Source organism: Hylobates moloch, unplaced genomic scaffold (genome assembly GCF_009828535.3).
Source record: "Hylobates moloch isolate HMO894 unplaced genomic scaffold, HMol_V3 SCAFFOLD_14, whole genome shotgun sequence".
Lineage (NCBI taxonomy): Eukaryota > Metazoa > Chordata > Mammalia > Primates > Hylobatidae > Hylobates > Hylobates moloch.
The window spans coordinates 27,475,048-27,502,421 of record NW_026652289.1 but is presented as its reverse complement, the minus strand read 5'-3'; the positions used below and the strand labels follow the sequence as shown (position 1 = coordinate 27,502,421).

The 27,374-nt window shown below is 37.8% G+C and overlaps 2 protein-coding genes across 6 annotated transcripts in view; one reads left to right on the top strand and one right to left on the bottom strand.

Moving 5' to 3' along the window:
* Positions 1–795: 795 nt before the first annotated feature.
* CUNH21orf91 (chromosome unknown C21orf91 homolog) lies at positions 796–27,324 on the bottom strand. 5 transcript variants are annotated; one of them, XR_009209623.1, is made up of 6 exons: positions 27,055–27,111; positions 25,945–26,078; positions 4,131–4,667; positions 2,759–2,821; positions 1,559–1,635; positions 978–1,125 (listed from the first exon to the last, which is right to left on the bottom strand). XR_009209623.1 is itself a non-coding variant. In XM_032174414.2 (5 exons), exons 2-5 carry the CDS (start codon positions 26,069–26,071, stop codon positions 959–961), a joined length of 894 nt encoding a protein of 297 aa, XP_032030305.1. In that variant the 5' UTR covers positions 26,072–26,078; positions 27,217–27,324; the 3' UTR covers positions 796–958. The 5 variants fall into 5 exon arrangements, 4 of the variants coding, with proteins under 4 accessions (XP_032030305.1, XP_032030304.1, XP_058283399.1 ...); XM_032174414.2 differs by lacking the exons at positions 1,559–1,635; positions 27,055–27,111 and adding an exon at positions 27,217–27,324 and having other exon boundaries at positions 796–1,125; XM_032174413.2 differs by lacking the exon at positions 1,559–1,635 and having other exon boundaries at positions 796–1,125.
* Positions 27,268–27,374, top strand: part of CHODL (chondrolectin) — a 458,585-nt gene continuing 458,478 nt past the window's right edge. Inside the window, exon 1 of the mRNA XM_058427421.1 lies at positions 27,268–27,366. The gene's annotated coding sequence lies outside the window, so the exon portion shown is untranslated. The remainder of the gene's footprint in view (positions 27,367–27,374) is intronic.

Here is a 27,374-nt window from a genome sequence, read left to right as displayed (position 1 = left end):
GTGGCACACAAAATAATCTTACTTTTTTTTTCAAAGACAGAACAATTTCACAGCACATTCAATTTGAAGATAGACATTATATTTGAATTGGAAGTGAGGCTTGACTTACTCTGTCCAAATTCTAATGCATCAGTCATTGGTGTGAAGCTAATAATGAAAGAAGCAGAGGAGGCTTTCATTTCTATGGAGACAAACTGACAGAGAAGCCAGATCACTCTTTTCTTCCGGAACTAAGAACTGCTTTTGTTAGAAAACAAAATAATGTATTTTATTTACTTGAATACTGCTTTAAAAAGTTATTAATTCCTCTTTTATAAGAGGTATTAGAAATTAAAACTCAACTAGATTTCTAATCCAAAATACATTTATCTTTGGAAAGCAAGGTAACCGTTGTAAAAACATCGTATTAAGAGAATAAAATGCAGTGACCTGAAATATGGGTGAACATATTCACACATGATAGTGTAAATAAATATACAGAACCACTCAAATACACATTTATAAAGAGAATGGCAAAGTACCTAAAATAGCATTTTTACATATAAAATTTTTATATTAAAATATTGCTCATAATAAGAGGTGATATGAATTCCATTTCCCTCTTAAAAATTATCTCTAGTAGTTTAGACTAAGGAGTTAATCTGTTGTTTTGACAGGTGAATTACATTAAAATGTTTAATAAAATGACACTGTAACAGTATATTTAAGTAGTCACATGTGATAAAATTTGTTTAGTAATTCTGGGAAAAAAGAGTCCCCAAATAAGCCAAAATGATTAGCCCTAGAAGACTAGAGTATAATGATCTGCTTTATTTGACAAAGATGTTAAATACTGCCTTATGTTTGGCAAATTTAATGACCATAAAAAAATGGACCGCAACTTTCTTCAAACTTCTTCAAAGTTTGCATGTCTGGGAGACCAATAAAGGGTAGGGCATACAAAGTAAGTCTGTTTAGGTCAGTTGTTTATGGGTAGGTGGGACTTCATTCCTGTTCGCCCTACTTGCAGACATGGTAACTTAGAATAGTTCTTCAGAAGCTGTTCGATGGCAACGTGGCGGACATGGAGCTGTGAGGCCAAAGAATCTTTTTCTTGCACTTGGTGTGTTAACTCTTCAAAAACTTCTGTAAAAGATTTAAAAACTTTCATTTTTAGTATGCAGAAAGCCGGTGCTATGATTTATATTTCAAGAACTCCAACTGAAATCTATGCATTGGGCAAAGAGTCACAATGAAACTGATTTGATACCAAGGAAACAGTTCTGTTCTCTACAAAGCATATCAGTTCTGATCATCCTAGGCATCTGTATACTTTACATAGTCAAATGGAATTTGGCTCTTCTCCATCAAGTGACTACAGAGATACACAGCAAAAATGGTGGTTGCTACTGTAGCTGAGCTACTTTTCTCAATCAGAATCTATAAACAGATTAAATTAGTATATAATGTGATTTATGGACAAGAAGTGCCTGTTAGTATTCAGGTCTGGAACCCCCTCTAAGAGGCTTTGGAATCAGACTACCAAGAGTTTTGAATCCTTGTTCCTACTCTTACGTACCTCAGGCAAGCAACTTTTGGTTTCAATTTCCTTTTCTGTGTAACATTAATAATGATAGTAAGCACTTCACCAGGCTACTGTAAAAATTAAATGAGATCATATTTGTAAAGTACTCATAAATTTCTACTACAACTATTATTGTGATTATTTTTATTATTCTGAGAGGCTGTGTGGTTAAGCTTTGGAGTTTAAATCTTTGATCTGCTACTGATTGGATGCATGATCTCTGTAGGCAACTTAACATCTCTGAAGTACAATTTTCTCATCTAAAAGGAAATCAACTTAAAAGGAGACAACTGGGGAATCTGAACATTAAATGTTAGTGTTAGCATTATACTTGATGATGTTAAGGAATTATTAACTTTAAATGGTGTGATAATGAGACTGTGACTATTTTTTAAAGTTATCTTTTAGAGGAAATCCTTAACTATCTATGGACAAAAAACAATGTGTTAGCTAGGATTTGTTTGAAAATAATCCATGCTACGGGTAGTGCAATGGGAATGGATGCAAGTAGAGATGATTATTATTATGCCTTTGATAACAGTTGAAGCTGGTGAAGATGGCTTAAAGGGTTCACTATACTAGTCTCACTACTTTTATGTATGTTTGAAATTGTTTATAATTTAACAAAAAAGACTAATATCACATGCCTTAAAGAACTGTTTGGGAGGACTCCCACATAGTGCCTGGTGCAATAGTGGGTAGTCAATAAAATGTCAGTAAGAGGTTGTAGTTTCCATTTTCACTTAGAAAAGAAAAATGTGGCCGGGCACAGTGGCTCACACCTGTAATGCCAGCTCTTTGGGAGGTTGAGGCAGGAGGACTGTTTGAGCCCAGGAGCTCGAGATCAGCCTGGGCAACATGATGAAACCCCGTCCCTACAAAAAAAATACAAAATTAGCTGGGTGTAATGGCGCACCATGACAGTAAGTCCCAGCTACTCGGGAGGACCACCACTGCACTCCAGCTAGGGTGATAAAGCAAGATTCTGTCGCAAAAAAAAAAAAAAAAAAAGGAAAAATGTATTTCCTCTGCAATTAAAAGTTGTTTCTTATTCTTTTTGCTCTGGAAACTCTAACAGGTTACAATATCTCATTTCCAAATTTAAATGTAGATAAAGCCAATGGTGTCCTATCATAGGTGATTTTCTATGTCAAAATTTTTCACACACAAAAAAGCATTGACAGTGATTCTTACCCTGGATTTGCTGTAGGAGCTTTGCATTCAGTTGCTCTACCTCACCAAGAGTCATCGAATTCACTGAAACATGAAAATGTATTCACTATTACCACAACAACCTAGGAAAACATGCTGCTTACATCACCAACACAATATCCTATTTTTAAAAATCAGCACTTAACTGCCAACACAACATTCAGCAGTACTCCAGTATTCAACCATGAACGCTGTTAAGTGTGGAGCAGAAGTTTTCAAACCCTGACCACAACCCATGGTAAGAAAATTTTATTTTTATTCTTTTTTGAGACAGGGTCTCACTTTGTCACCCAGGTGGGAGTGCAGTGGTGCGATCAATGGCTCACTGTTGCCTCAACCTCCTGGGCTCAAGTGATTCCTCTCACCTCAGCCTCCCTAGGAGCTGGAACCATAAGCATGTGCCACCACACCTAATTTTTTTATTTTTTGTAGAGACGGGGTCTCCCTGTGTTGTCTAGGCTGGTCTTGAACTCCTGGGCTCCAGTGATCCTCCCACCTTGACCTCCCAAAGTGCTGGGATTATAGGTATGAGCCATTGTGCCTGGCCAGAAACATATTTTTTATCACTCCCAGTACATCACCACCCTCCAATGAAACAAAAGTTTCACCAAAAAATAGTAGTAAGTCCAATGAATTCTGATATCTCCTATTCTGTTTCAGTTTTTAAAAAGTGTTAGTCACTACCCATTAAGCTTATTTTGATTAAGCATTACACAGTTTATAACCTGCAGTTTGAAAAATCAATTTGTCTATCTAGATATACAATCTTAAATAATTCACATTTAGAATCAAGAAGTTGTATAACAAGATACCAGAGTCCCTTCTGGCTCTGAAAACATGATTTCAAGACAATTAAAATCACCTCAGCTTCTGTAAATTTTTGTAGAAATAGATGTAGAGAGAATGAGTCACCTTTTCTAACTTTACAGTAAGTGCACACATTACCTTTGGCCTTTAGTAAAATGTCAGATTTTTGCTTCTGAAATGCCACCACCAGTCAATTAGTCTTGCAGGGATCAGCAACATGACAACGTGTATTAGCCAACAGACGAAGCTGTACTTCTAAACTATACGAGTCCTAGATGCTCCAATTCACAGTTTGTTGATTCCATTTAGTGTAATCATTTTAAATGGCAAAACAAACATGGAAATTGCTTAACTTCAATGCTTAGAAGATGGAATCCCAGTGAATGAAAAATTTTAAGATGCTTATTTTTGCTAAGGTGAACCTGTTAAATACAATGTTTCCCAAATCTACGATTCCACAGCAAAATTCTTGACCCATTACACATCTATACAAATGTACAAAAATCCCAAACCACCCAACTTTTACTTTTCTCCCCATTTTACTTACATTCTTCTCTGCTGTAATGTGGATACTGGGTCTGGACATTAGCCTCTGGACTAGAGATTGTCTCTTCTTTTTTCTGTGCCTGGTTGTGACTATGAGGCCACAATACACTGTTATGACATAAAGTGGCACCTGAATCTTGTAACATAGCAAGTCCAAAGTCTGTATTTTCCCTCTGCTCCAAAATTCTTTGTGTACAGTTAGAGATGCCACATGCACTTCCATCTATCCATTTTGCAGAATATTTTGGTACTTGGGAGTCAAACTGTGGGAGTAATTTTTCTTCTGGCTGATGCCTGAAATTAAACAGATGATGCTGGGGGTTTTTAGAACATTCAGAATCTGAATCCAGATCCTTATTTTGTGCATACTGCACAATCCAGTTTATCTTCTTACTCAAAATGGTTTTAACTTCTTCATAAGTACTTTTTGAAAGCTTAGATCGAGGACAACCCTGGTTTGCAATTAAATGGTATTTTTCAAAGCAGTCTTTATGGCCCCTTAATGATTTGGTGTGCAAGAGATCAGACTTTGGTACCCCTACGGAAAAAAAAGAGAAACAAAAGACTTCAGAAATTTTGTTTTCTATAAGTCATTTTAAGAACATACAAATCTTAGTAAAATCACAGAGTCCCTGATAGTCTGTGAATTAGAGGAAAAATGCTAAAGAATATTAGTATTAGTATACAATATGGCTTAATAATTTCTGCTTCAATTTAATATTCAGTAATATTAAATTCTTATGGATAGCAAAATCTTTCTAAGAACTGAATTATTCAGTTTTAATCCTAGTCCAGAGATGTTACTGCACAATATAAAAAAAATACTACTGAACCCAGCAATTTACCTTTACAGATTTTTGGCCTTTACATTATAGTGCTTTCTTCATGAAACCTTCTGAAGTACACACTTGCAAAAATATCTATAATATTATGAGGTTCAATAACAGAAATACTCAACAAGTTTTCCTCCCTAAAACACAGTAAATCATGTTCTTAAATTATGTTATGTTTATTGGAAAAAAAAAAAAAACCAGAACCAGAAAAATGCAAATAAATAAGTCAAAAATTCAATAAGCTATTTACATTTATTTTTTAAGAAAATCAAAGCATCTAACATTTTTCACATTTCCATTTTATAGTTACTAAAACCTTATCAAGATAATTTTATTTTCTAAAAGAAATGCATTATACACATTTTTCATATAGCAGTAAATTCAATCTGCCAAGATCCAACAGCCAGTAATTCCTCAACTCACAAATAAATGTTCATTATATACTATAAATAACAGAAATATTATTTTTATATCTCTCAACTTAGTGGAGTGTAAGTATGCTACCTCAATTGTTTTTTAAAAATATAAAAATTATAAAAATATAAAACATTTTCAAATATCTAATACATTTCAAAATACAGAATATATTCACACATTTTTATAAGTTCAAGCCATATTATTAAAGTCAAACAGCGCTACTTTTATACTGAAGGTGAATTAGGAATGTGGACCCGAAAATTTATGTCTGCCAGAACTAACCAGTTTAAATCTGCTTAGCTTTTTAAATGGAGTAAGCGAAGAGCCACTCAGGAGCTAGTTTAAAAAAAAGTTTTAGCTGATTCATCAGAAAAAAATACATTTTATAATTCATCCTTTGCTTTGAAAATTGAACTCATAGTTATTTTATTTGAACTCCAAAGTCTGGCTAAAAGAAAGATAATGAAACATTTGTACTTTAATGGTATGAAATAAAGTATTAACATACTTGTGAATATTAATGTTTTTAAAAATATATATAATATCAGCCAGTGGTGGGACTTGAGGAGACTGTCAAAACCAAGTGTTAAATTGGTTATCAGTTCCCTCAACAGTTACTGTAAGCTATGTGAACACACCTCTAAAACACATTAATATTATAAGCACATGTAAACAACTGCTCTCATGAGGTAAACTCAAGTATCTGAGCCTTGTTTCTTCCAATGAGCACAAACATTGCTAGAAACTTAAAAAGAATTTAATATACATTTTATTTATCACTTTGTCCTTGTACTGCAATTGTGAGCATGTATACATTTCTACCAGTTGTTATCTGATTAGGTCAAATTTCCAGCAACATTAGAATATGTAAATTATAAATCTCAAAGCTTTATTTGATAATAGAGTATACATCTTTAAAAATGGGAAATTGACATAAAAAGGAAGCTCACAAGCCCTGCTTTATTAAAAGTTTTATTATTACACATTTTAGATAAGAAGACAAAACAGTAGTTATCACAAGTTATACACCAAAGGAAAAATGGTTCCATTCTGCTATCTGATTCCAATGCTTAGTTTTCTGGGAAACACTGGTATGCAGAGAGAACCTGGAGCTTGCCTATTACTAACTGGAACATTTATTAAAGAGCTCCCCTACCCTCTGCAAACTCTTTTAGGTCTTGTTGCCAACAGATGGTTAGCTAATCCCTCAAAACCGTAAATGGTCTCATTCTCAGTGCACTGCCTCAGCTCTATGTAGCAATGAAATTCTTTAGCATATAAAAAAGGTTGTGAACTAGGCTATGGAAAGTAATTAATATTTATTGTTAAATTTTGTGGGGTTTTTAGTATTTATACAGAAACTCCAGAAATTATATTAAAACAAGTTGAAAAAGTAATTACATTAAATAACTAATTTTCTGATGTACTAGAGTACATAGCTCTAGAAAGCTATAACAACAGGTCAATATAATAGATATCTATTTGAAGAATAATGAGGACTTGTAAAGTTTATCTACTGTTTCTTCTTAATGATTCATGTAACATAATTTCCACTTAGATGTACCTATTGGCTCCTTGAACTCACCTTACTGAACATTTAACTCCTTTATCTCTCTCACCACACAACTCCACAGCTGATCCCCTTACTGAATCTGGCATCACCAACTGCTCAAGGAAGAAACCTGGGTGTCCTCCTTGAAAGCTCTTCACTCCCCGCAATCCCAGAGGTTTTGCTGACCATCTTAACAGATTTCTCTCCCATAAAATCTAGCACCTACAACATCTGAAATCCTTCTGCTTCACTCCAGCACCACTCCCACTACAAATGTGGGTCATGATCATCATCACCTCCTGTCTAGTTCTCATTTCCCCTAAGAAGCCTTATCTAACGCAAACATCTGGGTTAGTTTATCACACTAGATTTTACAATTGCCTCTTTCGTGGCCTGTATCTCCCGACAAAATGTAGGTTCTGTGAAAAATACGGACCATGTCTATCTTACTCGTATATTCTCAGTGTCAAAATGCCTGGCACATAGTGGGTACTCAAAAGTAGTTAAATGCATAAAAGAAAATTAAAAATATATTTTAAAACACCAAAAACAAATCAATTATCACTCAAGGTCCCTTGCAAGGTCCCTCCTAGCAAGGGAACTAGAATTTGCAGTTCTGCCAGGCTGCTCAGCAGGTAATTAAAGGCATCTTTCAGTGAAGTTACTCCTATATTTAGTCTAATGGGCTATTAGTCTAAAGAACGTATCAGTGGCACTGATACAGAAATGGCATTCCTGTGGCATCATTCAATCTGTCAAAGAAAATAATGAATTTCTACTCAAATATATATTTTTAAATAGAAATTTACATACAGAAAATATACAAGAAGATGTTTTATGTTAACTGTAGCTCATTCATCTAGATATATACCTCTAATTTCTTTAGTTACATCAGTCATACTAAAATTTAAAAACCTGACTGAGTTTTAAAGTTCAATTAGAAACATTTGTTTTATAAACATATTTTAAAATATCCTGTGCGGCAGTAGCATAGGAAACCAAAACTTCTGTAATACACTGACTACTTCATATACTTGAAAAAAATGACTTTTTAATCTAGAAAATAATGTGAGTAGCTCACTTAATTTGCATCAGTAATATACATATCATTTTATAAACTCTTGAAGTGATTTGTTTTTTCTACCTCATCAGTTCAAATTATTATAGCAGAAACAACCATTGCTATTTCAAGAGATCCCAGTGAGTTTCCCAACTGACTTTTCAATTTTAACTGCATTATAAGCGTAAACAGCTCTGAGCACTAATTTGTTTCCTAAGCAGCTTTTGAAAGGGAATAAATCTAAATGCAATACAATCAGTTGATACTTTTGAGGAGCTGAGTTGTAAGAATTTCCAAACCAGTTCAACCAAGATTGTACTACAACTTGCTTGCTAATAAAAATTTTGAAGGCCAACATAATTAACTTCCTATTATAAAAACATCTTTAAGATACTTCAAAGATATCCATGTCACTTTTTTTTAAATCATAAAGTCATTATTAGAGAACCAAGACCTTAATTAATTGGCAACCAGAAGTCTTAATCTTTTTTTTTTTTTTAAGTATGGGTTTCTTAACACATACTGGAGAGGATGTGGAGAAATAGGAACGCTTTTACACTGTTCGTGGGATTGTAAATTAGTCCAACCATTGTGGAAGACAGTGTTGTGATTCCTCAAGGATCTAGAACTAGAAATACCATTTGACCCAGCAATCTCATTACTGGGTATATACCCAAAGGATTAAAAATCATTCTACTATAAAGACACATACACACGTATGTTTACTGCAGCACTACTCACAATAGCAAAGACATGGAACCAACACAAATGCCCATGAAAGATAGACTGGATAAAGAAAACGTGGTACACATACACCATGGAATATTATGCAGCCATAAAAAAGGATGAGTTCATGTCTAACACAGGAACAGAAAACCAAACACCATATGTTCTTATTCATAAGTGGGAGTTGAACAATGAGAACACATGGACACATGGAAGGGAACATCACACACTGGGGCCTGTCGGGAAGTAGGGGGCTAGGAACATCACAAACTGGGGCCTGTTGGGGGGTGGGGGGCTAGGGGAGGTATAGCATTAGGAGAAATACCTAATGTAGGTGATGGGTTGATAGGTGCAGCAAACCACCATGGCATGTGTATACCTATGTAACCTGCACGTTCTGCACATGTATCCCAGAACTTAATTTAAAAAAAAAAAAAAAAAAGTATGGGTTTCTTCTTGTTACAGGCTATTTAGAAATATATATAGGCTATATTTCTGTATGAATAGTAGTATTTTAAAAAGCTGTTCCTATTCAATAATTTTATTTTTCTTTTATCTTTTCCCATTTTATCTGAGTTTTTATACTATTATTCTATACTTTGAAACCCTCCCTCTAACCCATCTGGCATGCTATCCCCACCTCTATCCTTTAAGTTCCTCTTTAAAATAAATTGCTTTAAGAAAACTTGGTTAAATCCATCCTAAAAGTGCAAAGACTACTCAAATGTTTAGATGTTTAGCTCTAGTTACCATCATTACTCTTATTTTTTTGAGACGGAGTCTCGCCTTGTTGCCCAGGCTGGAGTGCAGTGGTACAATCTCAGCTCACTGCAACCTCTGCCTCCTGGGTTCAAGCAATCATCATACCCCAGCCCTCCAAGTAGCTGGGACTATAGGCACACACCACCACACCTGGTTAATTTTTGTGTTTTTAGTAGAGATGGAGTTTCACCATGTTAGTCAGGCTGGTCTCAAACTCCCAGCCTCAGGTGATCCACCTGCCTCAGCCTAGCAAAGTGCTGGGATTACATGTGGCATGTAATCCTGGGATCACAGTGGCGTGAGCCACTGTGCCTGGCCCACTGTTACTCTTTTAAAAGAATGATTAGATTGTACTTAATTTGCCGATTGTAGGAACAATTTTTTTTTCTAACAGAAATAATACTCCAAATGGCACTAAAAAAATAACCACAAATATCAAAATGCTTAAAGTTCTACCACGTCCCATGATCCTCTGCTTTTACCCCTAGCCTCTTGAAGAAGACTTGATTTATAACTTGGTAGTAATGAGTAAGCTAGGCAATCTTTTCCTGATGATTCACCAGCTGGTCCTGTCAAATAGCACTGTCTCTCAGCTGTCTACTCTGATGCTGAATGCCTTTATACTTCACACATTCTTGAATCATGTCATCTGACTCCCTTAAACTTTCTGTGGTCAATTAGACTATATTTTGAATTTGATTACATATTCCACTTCCCAACCAAAGGGCTGGCTTTACATAAGTTGGTGCTCCACAAGGAGAGCAAATATAATACAACCATCAGTGGATGTGAAGTTGTAATATGCAGTATCACATCAGTAGGAGATTGGAAAGCACTAAGAAAGCAAGCACTCCAACTTTTACCTCAAACTTAGAGCAAAATTAGGGAACTGGGAGTATGGGTTTGCTAAATGGTGGGTTTATGTGTTCTTTCTTAATGTTTAAATAAGGCAAAAAAATTAATTTTCCAGTTAATATGCTGTGAAAAAATTTTAAGCACATTGCCTTAAAACATGATAAATGTATTTGTGCAACAATACATGCAGTATTGCTTCAAAATATTTTTTGGCCAGGTGTGGTGGCTCATGGCTATAATCCCAGCACTTTGGGAGGCCAAGCCAGGGGCCTGCTTGACCCCAGGAGTTCGAGAGTTGTCTGGGCAACATGGTGAAACCTGGTAACTAGAAAAAATACAAAAATTAGCCCAGCATGGTGCGTGCACCTGTAGTCCCAGCTACTTAGGTGGGAGGATCGCTTGGGCCAGCGAGGCGCAGGCTGCGTAGAGCTGCGACTGTGCCTCTACACTCTATCTAGCCTGGGCAACAGAGTGAGACCCTGTGCCTTAAAAAAAAGAAAAAAAAGTTTTTTATGGAGGCTCACATTTGGCGCAGCCCAAATAATTTTCCAAGATTAAAGGTGTTTTTCTTTTTGTGATGATCTTATCCTGGATGCTAAGAAACGTAGTATAGGTACTTGAATATGTATGTGTTGTCCATATTAAGTAACAGTAATCTTGTGCTTCTTTAAGCAGGTGTTCACTGTAAAAATGGGAGGGTAGCCAAATTCCATCTTATTAGGAAAGACAATAGATTAAAATGTTACTTGTTTTTGAGGCGCAGACAACCATTCCTGATAAAAGGAATAAAGGAAAAGCCCTGTGGGTAGAAGTGGCACTCCCACGGGCTGAGAGCTGGATCCATACTGCAGGTTAAGTTCTGTTTAGCCCACAAATATTTTAAAGAGAAAAATTAAAAACAAAGTGAGAGGATCTGGCAGGAACTGGCTGCTGAACTGGGTATGTACTCTTCAATTCCAAATAGTTCTTATTATTTCCTTAATGAAAGCACTTGTACCTGTGACCCTGCAGGCTCTAAATCCATGTCCGGTCACCTGTACTGTACTGAGACTAGGCTGGATTGCTGCAGTGTAAATACTACTTGCCCCAGTGATGGTTTCGTGCTCAATTCGACTAGACTACTATGCATTTGATGAGCAAGCAGTAGCCAAGCCATAATTCAAGAAGTTATTACCATTATATCTATTGCCAAGCACTGCCACTGAGTGGGAGGATGCTCAGTTTGTCTATCCTATCATGTGACCAAGGTAGAAGATTAGACTAAAAGTGGGAAGGCAAGGATGAATAGTTGGAGTATCTACTTCCCACAAAGGACAGGCTTCTGCCTCTTAAAATTTTTTACCAGTTGTCCTAGGTGCCTTAGAAAGTACTGTGATAAAGAGTACCTCATTTCCTCGTCCTCATGCCTTTAGCTAACTCAGGAGCCACTTAAATAACTAAGTAGAGTCTGCCATATTCAAAGTACGCAACATACCATTTAAAAGTAAAAGGTAACTGCTTATCTCTGCCTTGGTAGCCGATGGAATATTGGCAACCACATGAAGCCAACATATAGATGGGTTCAGAAACTTGCTTTCCCACATTTTGAGAATTACTGCCCTAAAGAAAGATTTATCAACAGGTGGCCTTTAGATGGCAGATTTCAGCTTAGACATGTGCATGCCATTTTAAAGTTCCTGTGTGTGCTAAGGATTAAAGCAGTTAATCAAAGCAGCTTAATCTAATAAATGAATTATAAAGGAAAATTTCAACGAGCTAAGAGTTCAGAGAGACAATGATAAACCTCACCCTCAACCAAGGAGACCAGAGCAGAACTGAGATCTTTTACTGATAGATGTATACATTGCAAATGACTTTTCAAAAATAAAACATCTCTCCGTGAATTCTACTTTTTTATTCTAACAGTTGGAAAGTTGGGGAAACACACATACATAACAACTGTTTATTACTAAAAAGGCACAAAACTAATCCAAACTCAATTCTACTCCTTAATGTAGCTACCTGTTTTTTAACAGCAATGCTCAACAGAACTTTCTGTGATGATGGACAAGTTGTATGTATAACTGAGCTATGCAATAAGGTAGCCAGTAGCCACAAATCGCTATTTAGCGTCTGAAATGTAGCTAGTCTGATTGAAGAACTAGTTTTAATTTTAATTTAAATGAATTCAATGTGGCTAGGCTACTGAATTGGACAAGGTAGCTTGTCCACAGGTAACTAAGCAAAAGGGTACTTGGAAAGAGAACATGGATACAAGCTATCACCATTTCTTTTAAAACCGTACATATATATGTGTGTGTATATATATATATATATACACATATACATATATATACGTGTACATATATACACGTATATATACGTATATATACGTATACATATATACACGTATATATACGTATATATACGTATACATATATACACGTATATACGTGTATACATATATATATATTTATTTGTTTATTTTAGATGGAGTTTTGCTTTTGTCACCCAGGCTGGAGTGCGATGGCGCGATCTCGGCTCACTGCAACCTCTGCCTCCCAGGTTCAAGCGATTCTCCTGCCTCAGCCTCCCGGGCATCTGGGATTACAGGCACCCACCACCACACATGGGTAGTTTTTGTAAACTACTAAACTCCCAGTATTTTTAGTAAAGACAGGGTTTCACCATGTTGGCCAGGCTGGTCTCAAACTCCTGATCTCAGTTGATCCACCCACCTCAGCCTCCCAAAGTGCTGGGATTACAGGCATAAGCCACCATGCCCAGCCAGTGTACCGATATATTAATATGGGATATTACACTCACAATAGCACGATATAGAAAGGTAAATTTGTTTTTCTGGTAAAACAAATCAAATTTGGACTATAAGGTTTAATTAACATTATGTTAGAAAAAAATTTTAAGCCAATAATTCAATGGACCCAAGTAACCCTCTACTTGTTCCATATTCCCCCCTAAAGGATTTAAGTGAATGTACTGATATTTATTCTTAAAAAATTTTTGTGCATGAAATTGTCATAACACACCTAAAAAGCTATTCAAATTAACTGTAACTGAATTACTAGTTTTAAATATCCACTTACATGGGGCATACGGAGACAACAACTTACAGCAAAACAAAAACAACAAAGTTTCCTAATGATAGACAAGGTTAAAAAGATGTTACTTAAACAAGATAGCCTTAAAAATGCCTTCATAATAATAACCAGATGAATGAAGGCACACTATTATGACAAAGCAAATTTAGGGTTTGAAAGCAAGAAATGTGATAACTCTGTCTCTTTGTCCTTCATCTCCTGAACTGCCACCTGCTCAACTTAAGTTCTGAGAAAGTGATCTATTTTCTTAGAAACAAGACGTCAGACTTTGAAAATTACAGTAACACGAACCTGTTTTATTGCCTAGATAGCTAGGTAATTGCTGGTGAGAGCAAAAGAGGGTGGCAAATTAGAGGGCATGAAGAATAGCTGGGAGGAGAAATAAGAGACCCTAAATGAACTGCTCTTTAAAGAACTATGGCTTAAGGAAAAAAGGGAAAAGTGTTTTTCCTTGACTTTTTCTTTTAAAATGGGGGACATGAACATTTCTGATATGCTAATCATTCTTTTGGCCAATCTGCCAGGTTAGATAGAAAATAACTGTAGGTTGCCAAGCTGATGAGCTGGTAAAAAAAAAAAAAACGGAGGAGAGGGTAAATAGATGAATTAAGAGGGGGAGGCTGGGCACAGTGGCTCATGCCTGTAATCCCAACACTTTGGGAGGCCAAGGCAGGTGGATCACCCTGAGATAAGGAGTTTGAGATCAGCCTGGCCAACATGGTGAAATCCCATCTCTACTAAAAATATAAAAATGAGCTGGGCGTGGTGGCAGGTACCTGTAATCCCAGCTACTCGGGAGGCTGAGGCAGGAGAATCACTTGAACCTGGGAGGCAGAGGTTGCAGTGAGCCAAGATCCTGTCACTGGTCACTGCACTCCAGCCTGGGCAACAGAACAAGGCTCCATCTCAAAAAAAAAAAAAAAAAGAGTGAGAGGCAGAAAAGACAGAAGCTGTAAGAAGTGTGAAAGAAATTAAATTGGTCCATATTCACCCTCAATTGAGAACTGAGATTTCCCAGAATATCTATGACTGATATTTATCTAATACAATTTTGTTAATAAATAACCTGGTAATCTAAAACTGACTTTTCTGGAGAACTTTCTAATATGTAGGAATTATATTTTATCTATATTGTATTTATTCTACTGTGTAGTAGAAATAAAATTGATATGGTTTCAATTTGTGTTCCCACCCAAATATCACGTCAAATTGTAATATGCAATGTTGGAGGAGGGCGCTGGTAGGAGGTGACTGGATCATGGGAGCAAACTTCCCCCTTGCTGTTCTCATGATAGTGAATCTCACAAAATCTGGTTGTTCAAAAGCGTGTAACACCTCCCCCTTCTCTCTTCCTCCTTCTCCAGCCATGTAAGATGTGCCTGCTTCCCCTTCACCTTCTGTCATGATTAAAAGTTTTCTGAGGCCTCCCCAGCTATGCTTCCTATACAGCCTGCGGAACCGTGACCCAATCTCAGGTAGTTCTTTATAGCAATGCAAGAACCAATACAGAAAATCGGTACTGGGAATGGGGCATTGCTATAAAGATATCTGAAAATGTGGAAGCGACTTTGGAACTGGATAATGCGCAGAGGTTGGAACAGTTTGGAGTGCTCAGAAGAAGACAGGATGATAAGGCAAAGTTCAGAACTTACTAGACACTTGTTAAATTGTTGTGCCCAAAATGCTGACAGTGATATGGACAATGAAGTCCAGGTTGTCTCAGATGGAGATGATAAATTTATTGGGAACTGGAGTAAAGGTCACTCTTGCTATGCTTTACCAAAGAGACTGGTGGCACTGTATCCCTGGTCAAGGGATCTGTGGACCTTTGAACTTGAGAGTGATGATTTAGGCTATCTGGTGGAAGAAATTTCTCAGCGGTAAAGTGTTCAAGATGTGGCCTGGCTGCTTCTAACAGAGTATGGTCATAAATGTGAACGAAGAGATGATCTGAAACTGGAACTTATATTTAAAGAGGAAGTAGAGTATAAGACTTCAGAAAATTTGCAGCCTGTCCATGTGGTAGAAAAGAAAAGCCCATTTTTGGGGAGGAATTCAAGCCAGCTGCAGTAAAGAGGAGCTGAATAGCCAAGACAATGGGGAAAATGCCTTGAAGGCATTTCAGAGACCTTTGTTGCAGCCCTTCCCATCACAGGCCCAGAGGCCTAGGAGGAAAGAATGGTTGCATGGCCTGGGCCCAGGGCCCTGCTGCCCTGTATAACCTTGAGACACTGCTCATGTCCCAGCCACTTCAGCTCCAGCCATGGCTAAAAGGGCCCAGGATATGTCTCAGGCCTCTGCTCCAGAGAGTGCAAGCTGTAAGCCTTGGGGGCTTCCACGTGGTGTTAACACTACAGGTGTGCAGAGGGCAAGAGTTGAGGCTTGGGAGCCTCTACCTAGATTTCAGAGGATGTATGGAAATGCCTGGATGTCCAGGCAGAAGTCTGCTTACAGGGGTGGAGCCCTCATGGAGAACCTCTACTAAGGCAGTGCAAATGGGAAATGTGGGGTTGGAGCCCCCACAAAGAGGCCCCACTGTGGCACTGCCTAGTGGAGCTGTGGGAAGAGGGTCACCGTACTCCAGACTCCAGAATGCTAGATTCACTGACAGCTTTCACTGTGCGCCTGGAAAAGCTGCAGGCACATAACCCCAGTCTGTGATGTAACCTCACTGTATCTTGGAAGTAACTAACTTGTTTTTTAGAGGCTTATAGACAGAAAGGACTTGCTTTGTCTCAGATGAGACTTTGGACTGTGGACTTTTGAATTGATGCTAAAATGAGTTAAGTCTATGAGGGACTGTCGATAAAGGATGATTGTATTTTCCAATACGAGAAGGACATGAGATTTGGGAGGGGCCAGGAACAGAATGATATGGTTTGGATTTGTCCCCACCCAAATCTCAGGTTAAACTGCAATCCCCAATATTGGAGGAGGGGCTTGGTGGGAGGTGATTAGATCATGGGGCGGACGTCCCCCTTGCAGTTCTCATGATAGTGAGTTCTCACAAGATATGGTTGTTTGAAAGTATGTAGCACCTTCTTCTCTCTCTCTTCCTCCTTCTTTGGCGATTAAGACATTCCTTCACCTTCTGGTATAATTGTTACGTTTTCTGTGGCCTCCCCAGCCATGCTTCCTGTACAGCCTGCAGAGCTGTGAGAAAATTAAACCTCTTTCTTCATAAATTACCCAGTCTCAGGTAGTTCTTTACAGCAATGTGAGAACTAATACAATAATGAAAATGTTGATTTATCAGGATAAATGGAAAATAATTAGTTCAGCCAAATTAACATGGTCAAAATTATGAAGGATATTAAGTAAATGTCCTCAGAGTAAGCAGTAATATAAAAACTTTGAAGTATTTTCTACTGTCCAAAATACTTAAAGATACTGAAGATCCTCTTTAATATTTGAAGACAGCAGTATAAAAGTATGAATGAAGGAGTATTCCATGTTAATCTTGAAACACTCCTCCCAAATAACACAACCAGATTTCCTCAATGTATGGGCTCTAATTTTCAAAACAGAGTAGCAATTATCATTCATTAAGTTCATGGTAGATATTATTCCACCAGTAATATGTTTAGGACAGATATTAAAAATGTCATTAAGTATATTTGTATAGCACTTCAGAAACTGGAAGGTGCTTTTAGTGTCTATTATTATACTTCATAGTGGCAAATAATCCTGTATTACATTCCAATATGCCATACAATTTATTTATTCTATTGTCTTTTTCCTTCTCTCATGTAAGCCTCATATGTTGGGGATTTGTTTATTTTTGCTAACTCCATTATCTCTAGCTACTAGAGAATTTCTGACACTTAGTGGTTGCTCAGTTAGTATTTACTGAAGGAATATGTTTAAAATTATGGTGAAATCAACCACAGAGCTTTCATTTTGAGATTCAGATTTATGGGTACACACAAATCATCATTTTGCCTTACTGTTGTACAACTCAAGACAGTAAGAGCAAAGAGCTACCAGAAATAGATATATTAATTGAAAATTATTTATAAAGAAGAGACACTGTCCCTTGTTAAAACGATAAATCCAAAGCTCAGAGTTTAATGGGTTTATTCTCCTTATCAGATTCTTAACAGATGGTATGACAAATTGAATTAGAATAATTTAAATTCACTCCAACCAGAACTGTGGTTAACATTTTGATAACTCTGCAACTTTACTTAGCTACTTTGATTTCAATCACTCATACATTTTTCATGTCTTGCCTTATTTAAAATTCACATTTAATGCTCATTTCCCATAATATGGTGATTAAATGTAACAGCAAAATCACCTTCCAACCTCTAAAGTGCTATATAAATATAATTATATTGTTTTTAATTTATATTCAGTAATAAACATTGAAAAAATTTTAAGTTTTAATTTTGAACTGTAAACAGAGGAACAGTATTTCTAAATATGTTCTAAATATTTCTAAAATGTTCTATTGACATAGTTAAGGTTAATGCTCATTATCTTCTAAAATTCAGAAACTAGGAAGCTCAACATTAATGAACACTTTCTTTTCTCTCTGGTTGTCCCAGCATCAGCTATTGAGGCTGATAAGCAAAAGGGAGCTGCTACGCAATTTCAGGATTGGTGCTGACATCTTCACCTGTGCTCACACTGTCTGCTTCCACTCACCCATAATCCTGTTCTCTCTCTTGAAAGAAAGGCTAATCAGGATAAACATGCTAGTCTGCTTTACTTGGATGGTGGAAGGACAGAGAGCAGTGTTAGAATCACTGTTTCACTACCAGCTGACATCTGCATACTTCTGGGTAAGGTCCAGCAACAAGACTGTCTTGTGTGTCCTTTTTCTTCCTAGTTCCTCCCATCTGATTAACACCAATCCAATAAAAATTTCTCAAAACTATATTATGTTGGCATATTACTGTTTAGATTACAATCTATATGGAAATTGCATCACTCCACTCTCTTAGGTCATCAGAAATGAGTATTTTTGGCTATTCCACAGAATGTGTATTCATTAAATATCATGAGTAGAAATTATTTAAAAATTAAGCATGTCTTAGGACCCAAACTTTATTCCTTGCTTGAATATTCACATTTGTGTAATTCATTTCCAATCCTGCCTAAAAGTTACTTAATAGCTCCTAAATTCCCAAGAGTCCATGTCATTTTCTTTGGAAGCAGAAATTTAAGCACCTGGACATTTTGGAATCACAGACCCTGGGTCTCTAACCTTTGTGATTTTTGGAATAGTTACCGAGACTCTCTACTCACTTTCCTTATTCATCAAACTGGGATAACACAGAACCTACTTCATATAGTTGTATTAAGAATAAAATTTTAAACTGCATGTAAAGTGTACAATACCTGGTAAATAATATCCAACTATTATTTAGATAAGAGACTTACCTAAAAGCATAAATTCCCTAAATATTTACTGAGCATAAGGTGGACTAGTTTCTTCCAACTAGAGGGTGACACTTCACTTCCGCTAGAGTAGAGATAAATCTATCTTTGTCTTCTTTCTTTACAGGCCATTATTATTTGCATGTAATAAGAAAAATTACGCTTTTAGTGTCTATTATACTTCATAAGGCAAATAATCCTTTCTGGACAGGTGATGTCTCTTTATTAGTTTTTCAGTAACAGTTATTGTAAGTTATTTCAACATAAAAACTGTATCTTTGAGAATATTTTTGATCCAAGTAGTAAAGACGTTCAATTTAGATTTAAGTTGTTTTCATATATCTCATAAAACATTTCTTTTCATCTGTCAGACTATTGGGATAAATGAACTATGACTCTGAACCAGAAAGTCATTTCTATGTATTCTAATAAATCATTTTAATTTGTAATTATGATATTCTTATTAATAGGATATTCTGGCTTATACACTCTGCTTGTTTTCAACTTTAAATCACTGATTTAAAATAACATTTTTTTTTTTTTTTTTTTTTTTTGAGACAGAGTCTCGCTCTGTCGCCCAGGCTGGAGTGCAGTGGTGCAATCTCGGCTCACTGCAAGCTCCGCCTCCCGGGTTCACGCCATTCTCCTGCCTCAGCCTCCTGAGTAGCTGGGACTACAGGCGCCTGCCACCACACCCCGCTAATTTTTTTTTTGTATTTTTAGTAGAGACGGGGTTTCACCGTGGTCTCGATCTCCTGACCTCATGATCCGCCCACCTCAGCCTCCCAAAGTGCTGAGATTACAAGCGTGAGCCACCGTGCCCGGCCATAACATATTTTTATCACTGACTTAAAAAGCACTCAAGATCATCATTATGAACATATATACTCCTCTGTTGCAGAGGAAGTATCTTCACAACCAAAATTTAAGTGTGATCTAAATTTTAAACGCACCCTAAGACACCCTAATAAAGTTAGGCGGGAGGAAAAAAAAATGAGGCTACCATCAACAGGACAGGGATAAAAGTCTGGAAACTGGCTCCTCATATATGGGTTGTTAGTTAAATCACAAGTCTTTACCAGATATTGTTAGCCTAGTTTCAATGATTTTTCTTTAAAAATATTCTACTATTTAAACTTATCACCAATTAAGCCTACTTTTACTCTCACCTATCCCTACTCCTGTTCAAATAAAGTATTACTACCAGAGCCATTTTTAAAGTGTTCAAACTAAGTGATATTAAAAGGAAGTTAAGAAAAAAAAAAAACCTTAAGCCTTTATTTTCAAGTTGCTATGGTGTGAACGTGTCTCTCAAAGTTCATGTTTTGGAAACAATCCTTAAAGCAACAGTGTTGGGAGGGGTCTAATAGGTGATTAGGTAATGAGGGCTCTGACCAAATGAATGAAGCAATGTCATTATCGTAGGAGTGGGTTAGTTATCTTGAGATAACTTTCGTAAGAAACCACTGTTGGCTGGGCGCAGTGGCTCACGCCTGTAATCCCAGCACTTCGGGAGGCCGAGGTGGGCGCATCATGAGGTCAGCAGATTGAGACCATCCTGGCTAACATGGTGAAACCCCGTCTCTGCTAAAAATACAAAAAATTAGCCAGGCATGGTGGTGGGCGCCTGTAGTCCCAGCTACTCAGGAGGCTGAAGCAAGAGAATGGTGTGAACCTAGGAGGTGGAGCTTGCAGTGATGCGAGATTGCACCACTGCACTTCAGCCTGGGTGACAGAGTGAGACTCCATCTTGGAAAAAAAACAAAAGAAAACAAAAAAAACCACTTTTATCATAAAAGTGAGTTTAGCTCTCTCTTGACTTCCTGCCTTCTGCCATGGGATGATGCAGCATGAAGACCCTTGCCCAAATGCAGGGCCCTCAACCTCCGGAACTAAGAAATAAATCTGTGTTCTTTATAAATTACCCAGTCTCAGCTATTCTGTTATAGCAGCTCAAAATAGACTAAGATAAGAATATTAAAGATCACCAAGCTAAAGTTCAGAATTCCCATTAAGGCTTTATACTTCAAAGTGCAACTTTTAGTTAATACATGATGTTTGCCATTACAGGATGGGAAATGAGAAAGAGGCTAATGCCAGATTGAATTAGCTCTTTACAGCTTCCTGATCACGAGTGGTGGGGCCCCTTACTTAAGTGGAAAAAAGTTAGTGTGTCAGAAGCAGGACATAGAGGAACAGTTTATGTCCTCTTCGAGTAATAAACAATGAGTTCTAACTTCCAAACCAAATCAAGAATTTCATATTGAGATTCAAATTGTTCCCTGACTACTGACCACAAACAGTATATGGTAAAGACACGGAGAATCAAGGAACAGTAAGATTAAACGTAGGCACTAATTCACCTACGACTTAACCAAGATTACAGATTTTTCCTGCTGGAAAGATTGCTAAGGAGCTGACTTTGGGTCTCCTTCTAGAATGGTTCTAGAAAGAACTAATTGAAAGTAGTCCAAGAGGCACTACAGAGAGAGCAGCCAGATACATACTTACTCATCAACTAGCAAGGTCAACTTACACTGAAAACTTTGTTTAGTACAGACTGAGTATCTCTTATCTGAAATACTTGAGACCAGAACTGTTTCCAATTTCAGATTTTAGAATATTTGTATTATACTTACTGGTTGAGGATTCCAAATAACAAAAATCTAAAATCCGAAATGCTCCAATGAGCATCTCCTTTGAGCATCATGTAGGTGTTCAAAAAGTTTTAGATTTTCGATTTTGAATGCTCAACCTGTATAACAGGAATTGGTCCAATCTCATAAAAAAGTTTTAGCCAGGTGTAAGGTGATGCACACCTGTAATCTCAGCTTCCTGGGAGACTGAGGTGGGAGAACTGCTCGAGGTCAGCCTAAGCAACATAGTGAAACCCTTATTTTAATAAAATAAAGGAAAAAAAACTAAACTAAGCTAAGCTAGCTTAAAAAAAAGGGGGTTTTTCTCTATGGAAAAGAAAGCAAGCCAATTATAGGAAGAGAGAAATGCTCTAAGAATTATTTGTACACTATTTTGGTACAAGATGAAAACTGATAGTATGAACCAACAGTATTGAAACCCTGAATCTTTTCCTGCTCAGGTCTCACTTTGGGCTTTGTTACCTTACAGTTGAGTTTCATTACTAGCTCCTAACCACCCTGGGCTGCCTTCCTCTTTGCCATTCCTTAGAGAATGGTAGTGAGTTGGTCATTAAATATCTTTAGAGATTTTAGCAATTTGAACTATGATGCATTTTAGAGTATTTGATCACTAATATGTATGAAAAAGTTCATAGTGTCTTAGGGTCAAGGCTGTAAGTATTTAGGAAGTTTATGCATCTGTCTCCTAATCTGAGAAGTAGACAATTTATTTTAATGGTGTATTAGTCCATTCTTGCATTGCTATAAAGAAATACCAGAGACAGGGTAATTTATAAAGAAAAGAGGTTTAACTGGCTCACAATTCCGCAGGCTGTACAAGAAGCACCGTAGCATCAGCTTCTGCGGAGGCCTCAGGGAACTTACAATCAGGGCAGAAGGCAAAGAGGGAGCCAGCATCTCAACTGGCTAGAGAGTAGGAGGAAGAGAGTGAGGGGGGGAGGTGCTACACATTTTTAAACAACCAGATCTCACGATAACTCAGTCACTGACTATCATGAGAACAGCACTGAGGGGATGGTGCTAACCCATTCATGTGAATTCCACCTCCATGATCCGATCACCTAATAGCAGTCTCTGCCTAGAACACTGGGGATTACATTTCAACATGAGATTTGGGTGGGGACACAAATCCAAACCATATCAAATGGTGAAGCATAGGTTAAAAAAAAATCAACCTTGTGAACATTTAAAAATATCTGAGTCCTCAAAGTGTGTTTCTCAGGTCCTTAAAGCATATCACCTGTGGCTTGGAAGTTAGGGTCCTCTTTCCTTTTCATTATTGTAAAGTCAGAGAAAAAGCCAACTTAGAGCCATGCCCACAATACAAAATCTGTTCAACAAGATTAGATTGTCTTTTGTTATTTCTTCCTTCCTCTGTCTTCATTTTATAAATGTATGCATGCACACAGCTTTTAAACAAGAGGCTAGTTGATTAGGAAACCAGTGTTGATTTGATGTAAGCAACAATCCAAAAAGTAGAAAATACTATTATTGTTTACTACAAATGTATGTACTCAAAACTAGCTTAATTGTTATTATTCCTCAAGAGAATTTATTTTTATTCAGCCTCTTCTCGGAGAAGAGTGCTTTAGACCAAAGTTAGCAATTATAAAGCTAAGAAATCAGGCAACTGCAATACTACCAAACTACAAAAAAATTTACACTAAACTAGTAAAGTTAAATGTCATTTTTAAAAAGCCCCTCTTACATTCTAGTCTATTGACAGGCATTGTGTTGGGAACTTGGTAGAGGAAAGAAAACTTCAAAAACATTTTAAAAGATTTACCGACAACGAATATACCTTGTTATTTTTCTAGTATGTAATTATTATGACTTTTTTCCCCCACTGATTTCTAAAGACCTGTATACTGACATAAAAACTAAAATTTTGTGCAATTCAAGATGCTCGTTTCCCTCCTCTTTTCTAAAATAATTTTTTTTTTTTTTTGAGATGGAGTTTCGCTCTTGTTGCCCAGGATGGAGTGCGATGGCACAATCTCACCTCACTGCAACCTCCACCTCCTGGGTTCAAGCAATTCTCTTGCCTCAGCCTCCTGAGTAGCTGAGATTACAGGCATGTGCCACCACGCCTGGTTAATTTTGTATTTTTAGTAGAGACAGGGTTTCTCCATGTTGGTCAGGCTGGTCCCAAACTCCCGACCTCAGGTGATCCACCTGCCTTGGCCTCCCAAAGTGTTGGGATTACAGGCATGAGCTACTGCGCCAGTCTACAATAATCTTCTATCAAACAAAAAAGTTGTAATACACTAGCTGATCACTGTAGTGAAAATGAAAATGTGTATTTGTGAGAGCTGAGAACTGACACCAGATAGAGAAGAAATTATTTGATTCCAATTTTTCTTACAAAGATTAAATTGGGATTTTAATATATGAAACCCTGAATATACATAGAGTATTAAATGAAATAGTTCTAATTCAAATTGAGAATTGTCTTTTACACTGAAGGGAACTATGATTTCAAAAACAAAGGATTTATTCCATGCTTACATGCTCAGATATTATCAGAGCTGAAATGTTAAGAGATGTACGGTACCTGAGGTAATATTTGTATATTCTCCATATAATGACTGAGAACCAGTTAAAAGGCTTATTTTAAAAAGCTAGAAAAGCAATTACGAAAATTTAGGTTTCTGTGGAAAAATTCGATCATGGCATGAACTCCGTTAATGATGATTTGCCAGCAAACACTGGTTAGAAAAAGCTGGCTGAGAGAATAGCAAGGATAACCAATTAGGATTAGAATATCAGCCCTATTGATATAAAATAACTATTGACAGTAGATCAATGGTATTAAGATCACATATACTAGAATCAGACTGCCAGGCTTTAAAGTCCAGGACTGTCAATTATGAGCTGTGTGACTTCAAACTGTATTTCTTAGGTCTCCAAGGTTCAGTTCTATCACATTTAAAATAGAAAATGACAGTAGTCATTCCAAAGCTATCTTGAGTTAAATAAGAGAATCCATATAAGGGGTGTAGCACAGTGCCTGGCACATAACAACAGCTTGCCATCACCACTACAGCAACCCCGGGCAGTCCAACTTTTTGGCTGTTTCCTTAAAGGTAAAATACAGGGTTTGGACTAGATAATTTCTAATGTCTTTACCCATCTAAAATTAAAATTCTACAATGTATCAACAATATACAAGCCAACTCTATTTCCAAAGAACATAAATTTGGATTTTCACCCTAGCATGATTTAAGTACTGTAAAAGAAACTTATTTTTAAGATATCCTTTTATTTTTATTTATTTTTTTAGAGATGGGGTCTTGCTATGTAGCCCAAACTGGACTTGAACTCCTAGCCTCAAGCAATCCTCTCACCTTAACCTCTGGAGTAGCTGAGATTGTAGGAATACACCAACTGTTCCTGTTATGTCATCTTTTGAAATTAGCTATAATCACTACATTTATTAAAGCCAAAGTTATAGATATTCTATGTAATCCACAAGAAATCCATAATCTTCCATCACATACTGTTTGGTGACTATAATAATTTCCGAATAACAAGTCCTAACAGGAATTTCAAGGTATATAATCCCCCACTATATTTTTTTAAACAATAAGAACATTTCATACCCCATACTTAGCAAATAGAAAATAAAGATCATGAAAAACTTCAAATATATAATACAGAAAAAAGGAAAGAACTATTTTGAAACTGTCCAAAATCTAGAGGTTTAATAAAGTCTCTCTGCTGATATGTTACAACTCAAAACTCAAATTACAGGCCAAAATTTTTTTTGCAGGAATATTAAGGATTTTTTTTCAGTATGACTCATAAATATCTAAACCAAAAATCAATTTTAATATGACAACACTAACTGCACCAATCCAAATAAATCCTTCCAATAGGGTTTTTTTCTTGGGTTCTTTTTGGATTTGGAGAATTTTTCTTCATATATCTTAGGGACATTATTAAAAGAATTTTAAAAACCTTTGCAGTTTTAAAAAATTACTAACAGTGTGTGTGATCACTGAAAAGAGGTTAATCTAAAAATTTTAAAGTATTTTTCCAGATAATAAGATCATACTGGTGAGAAAAGAGTTCGGGCTCATCTCACTCAAATACTTGCATAACAGGCTCGAAAGAATAAAAAAATCGTTGTTACTTCTTAATATGAAAAACACACACGTCTGTTAAAATCTGACAATTCAATAAGCTCTCAAACCAGAAAACACGTTTCCCAGTCAACACTCATACTTATTTCTGTATTAGGAAAAATGGGGTTGTTGCAGGGGTCTTTTAGAAAAAAAGATTTCTCTTAAATTTGTAACTGTTAACTGCACCTTCATTTCCAGAAACCTTATCTTTAACAAATCTCTACACTATTCATACTTAGCACAATTTCCAATCATTGAAGATATTTTAGTTTTACCTTACAATCAGTATAAAGCAGCTATGTTAAATTCATTCCATAAGATCAAAACTATACTGTGTCCTTACCCTCAATATTTAGCTCAAAACAAATGTGGCAGAAGGAGAGCGTTTCTTTGTCTGTTCCCAGTTTACAAACACTGCAAATGTTGTCATCATTCAAATCAATGTTTACAAACTGCTCCTCTTCGTTCATAGTGCCCCTATTAAGAAACAGAAAAGGAAAGTTACACCATTTCAAGAACCTGCCTTTGGAGTAGTTCCCTTTACTGGGAACTTCTAGGAAATAAGGAAGCTGTTCAGCTCATCTAAAGCAAAAGCTCCATCAAACAAGCATCGCCATACTTGCACTTCAACATTGCACTTTTCCTGTGGAAAGACACAAAAGTAGTAAAACTTAAAGCCAGGCCATAGGTGACACTATGTCCGTGTCTTTTTTGTCCTATAGTTGATCGGGTTAAGGGCACCTGAAAAAAGAGGTTTGCGGGCATTCTAGTCCTACTCCTTCGTCCCCCAACCTCGAATAATCAGAGGGCTTAGCAGCGAGGCCTTTTCAGCTACCAGGTTCTGTCAACCTAGTTAACGCTGTGAGAAACAGGAAAAACGACCTGCACGGGACATTGCTTTGCTAACTTTATTGGGGGAACCTCAGATGCGCCTCGCGAACTCTGAGTTGCGAAGCTTCGCATCGAACGGAGGTCGGTGGCAGCAAAATGCACGTGGGTACCGAATACCCGGGGAGAGCGTCCCGCCGTGTCCGGGGCAACTACACCGAAGGCCGAGCGGTGGCTTCACGGTACCGGCCGGGCACCGCAGGAGGGGCCCAAGCCGGAGCTGGGAGAGCCGCGGCATCCTGGAGCCTGGCGGGCGGGAGAGCCTCGTCCCATCGCTCCGGGATTCCTCCCAGAGGGAAGAAAGCGTCCAAGGGCCACGGCGGCCGGTCCGCCCAGCCTCAGCGTCTCGGGGAGCCGGGTCCTGGCCCGGCCTTCGGCGTTGGGGGCGCGCGGCCGCCCCCAGGGAGTCGCGGACCCAAGACCGTCTCTCCGTCGGTCTGTCCGTCGGGGCGCCTGGAGCGCAGCAGCGCGAGGGGCCACGGGGCTTGGAACTCGAAGGAGGCGGGACGATGGGAGTGGGGTTCGGGGCTCAGGCGGAATGGGAGCAGGGCTGCGGGGTCTTTACCGTCCGGCTCCGCGGGCCACCACCGCCGTTCCAAGCGGCTCGGGTTCCTCCACTATTGTTTCCGGCCGCAGCAGAGGCGGCCGCCGCGCGCCTGGCCCCGCCCTCCCCCGCCGGCGCCATCCCGTAAAAGCTGCAGGGAGGGTGGCGCGGCCGCGGGCTTACCTGCGCGCTCGCAGGGCTGCTGTGGGCCCGCCCCTCCGCTCCTGCACCGACGCCGCACCTTCGCCTCGAGTTCTCCTGTGATCCCGTGTGTCCTGGCCGGAGTTTCTTACCGTTCTGTGGAACGTAGCTCCTCACACCCCCCTCGTCGAGGTGCGTAG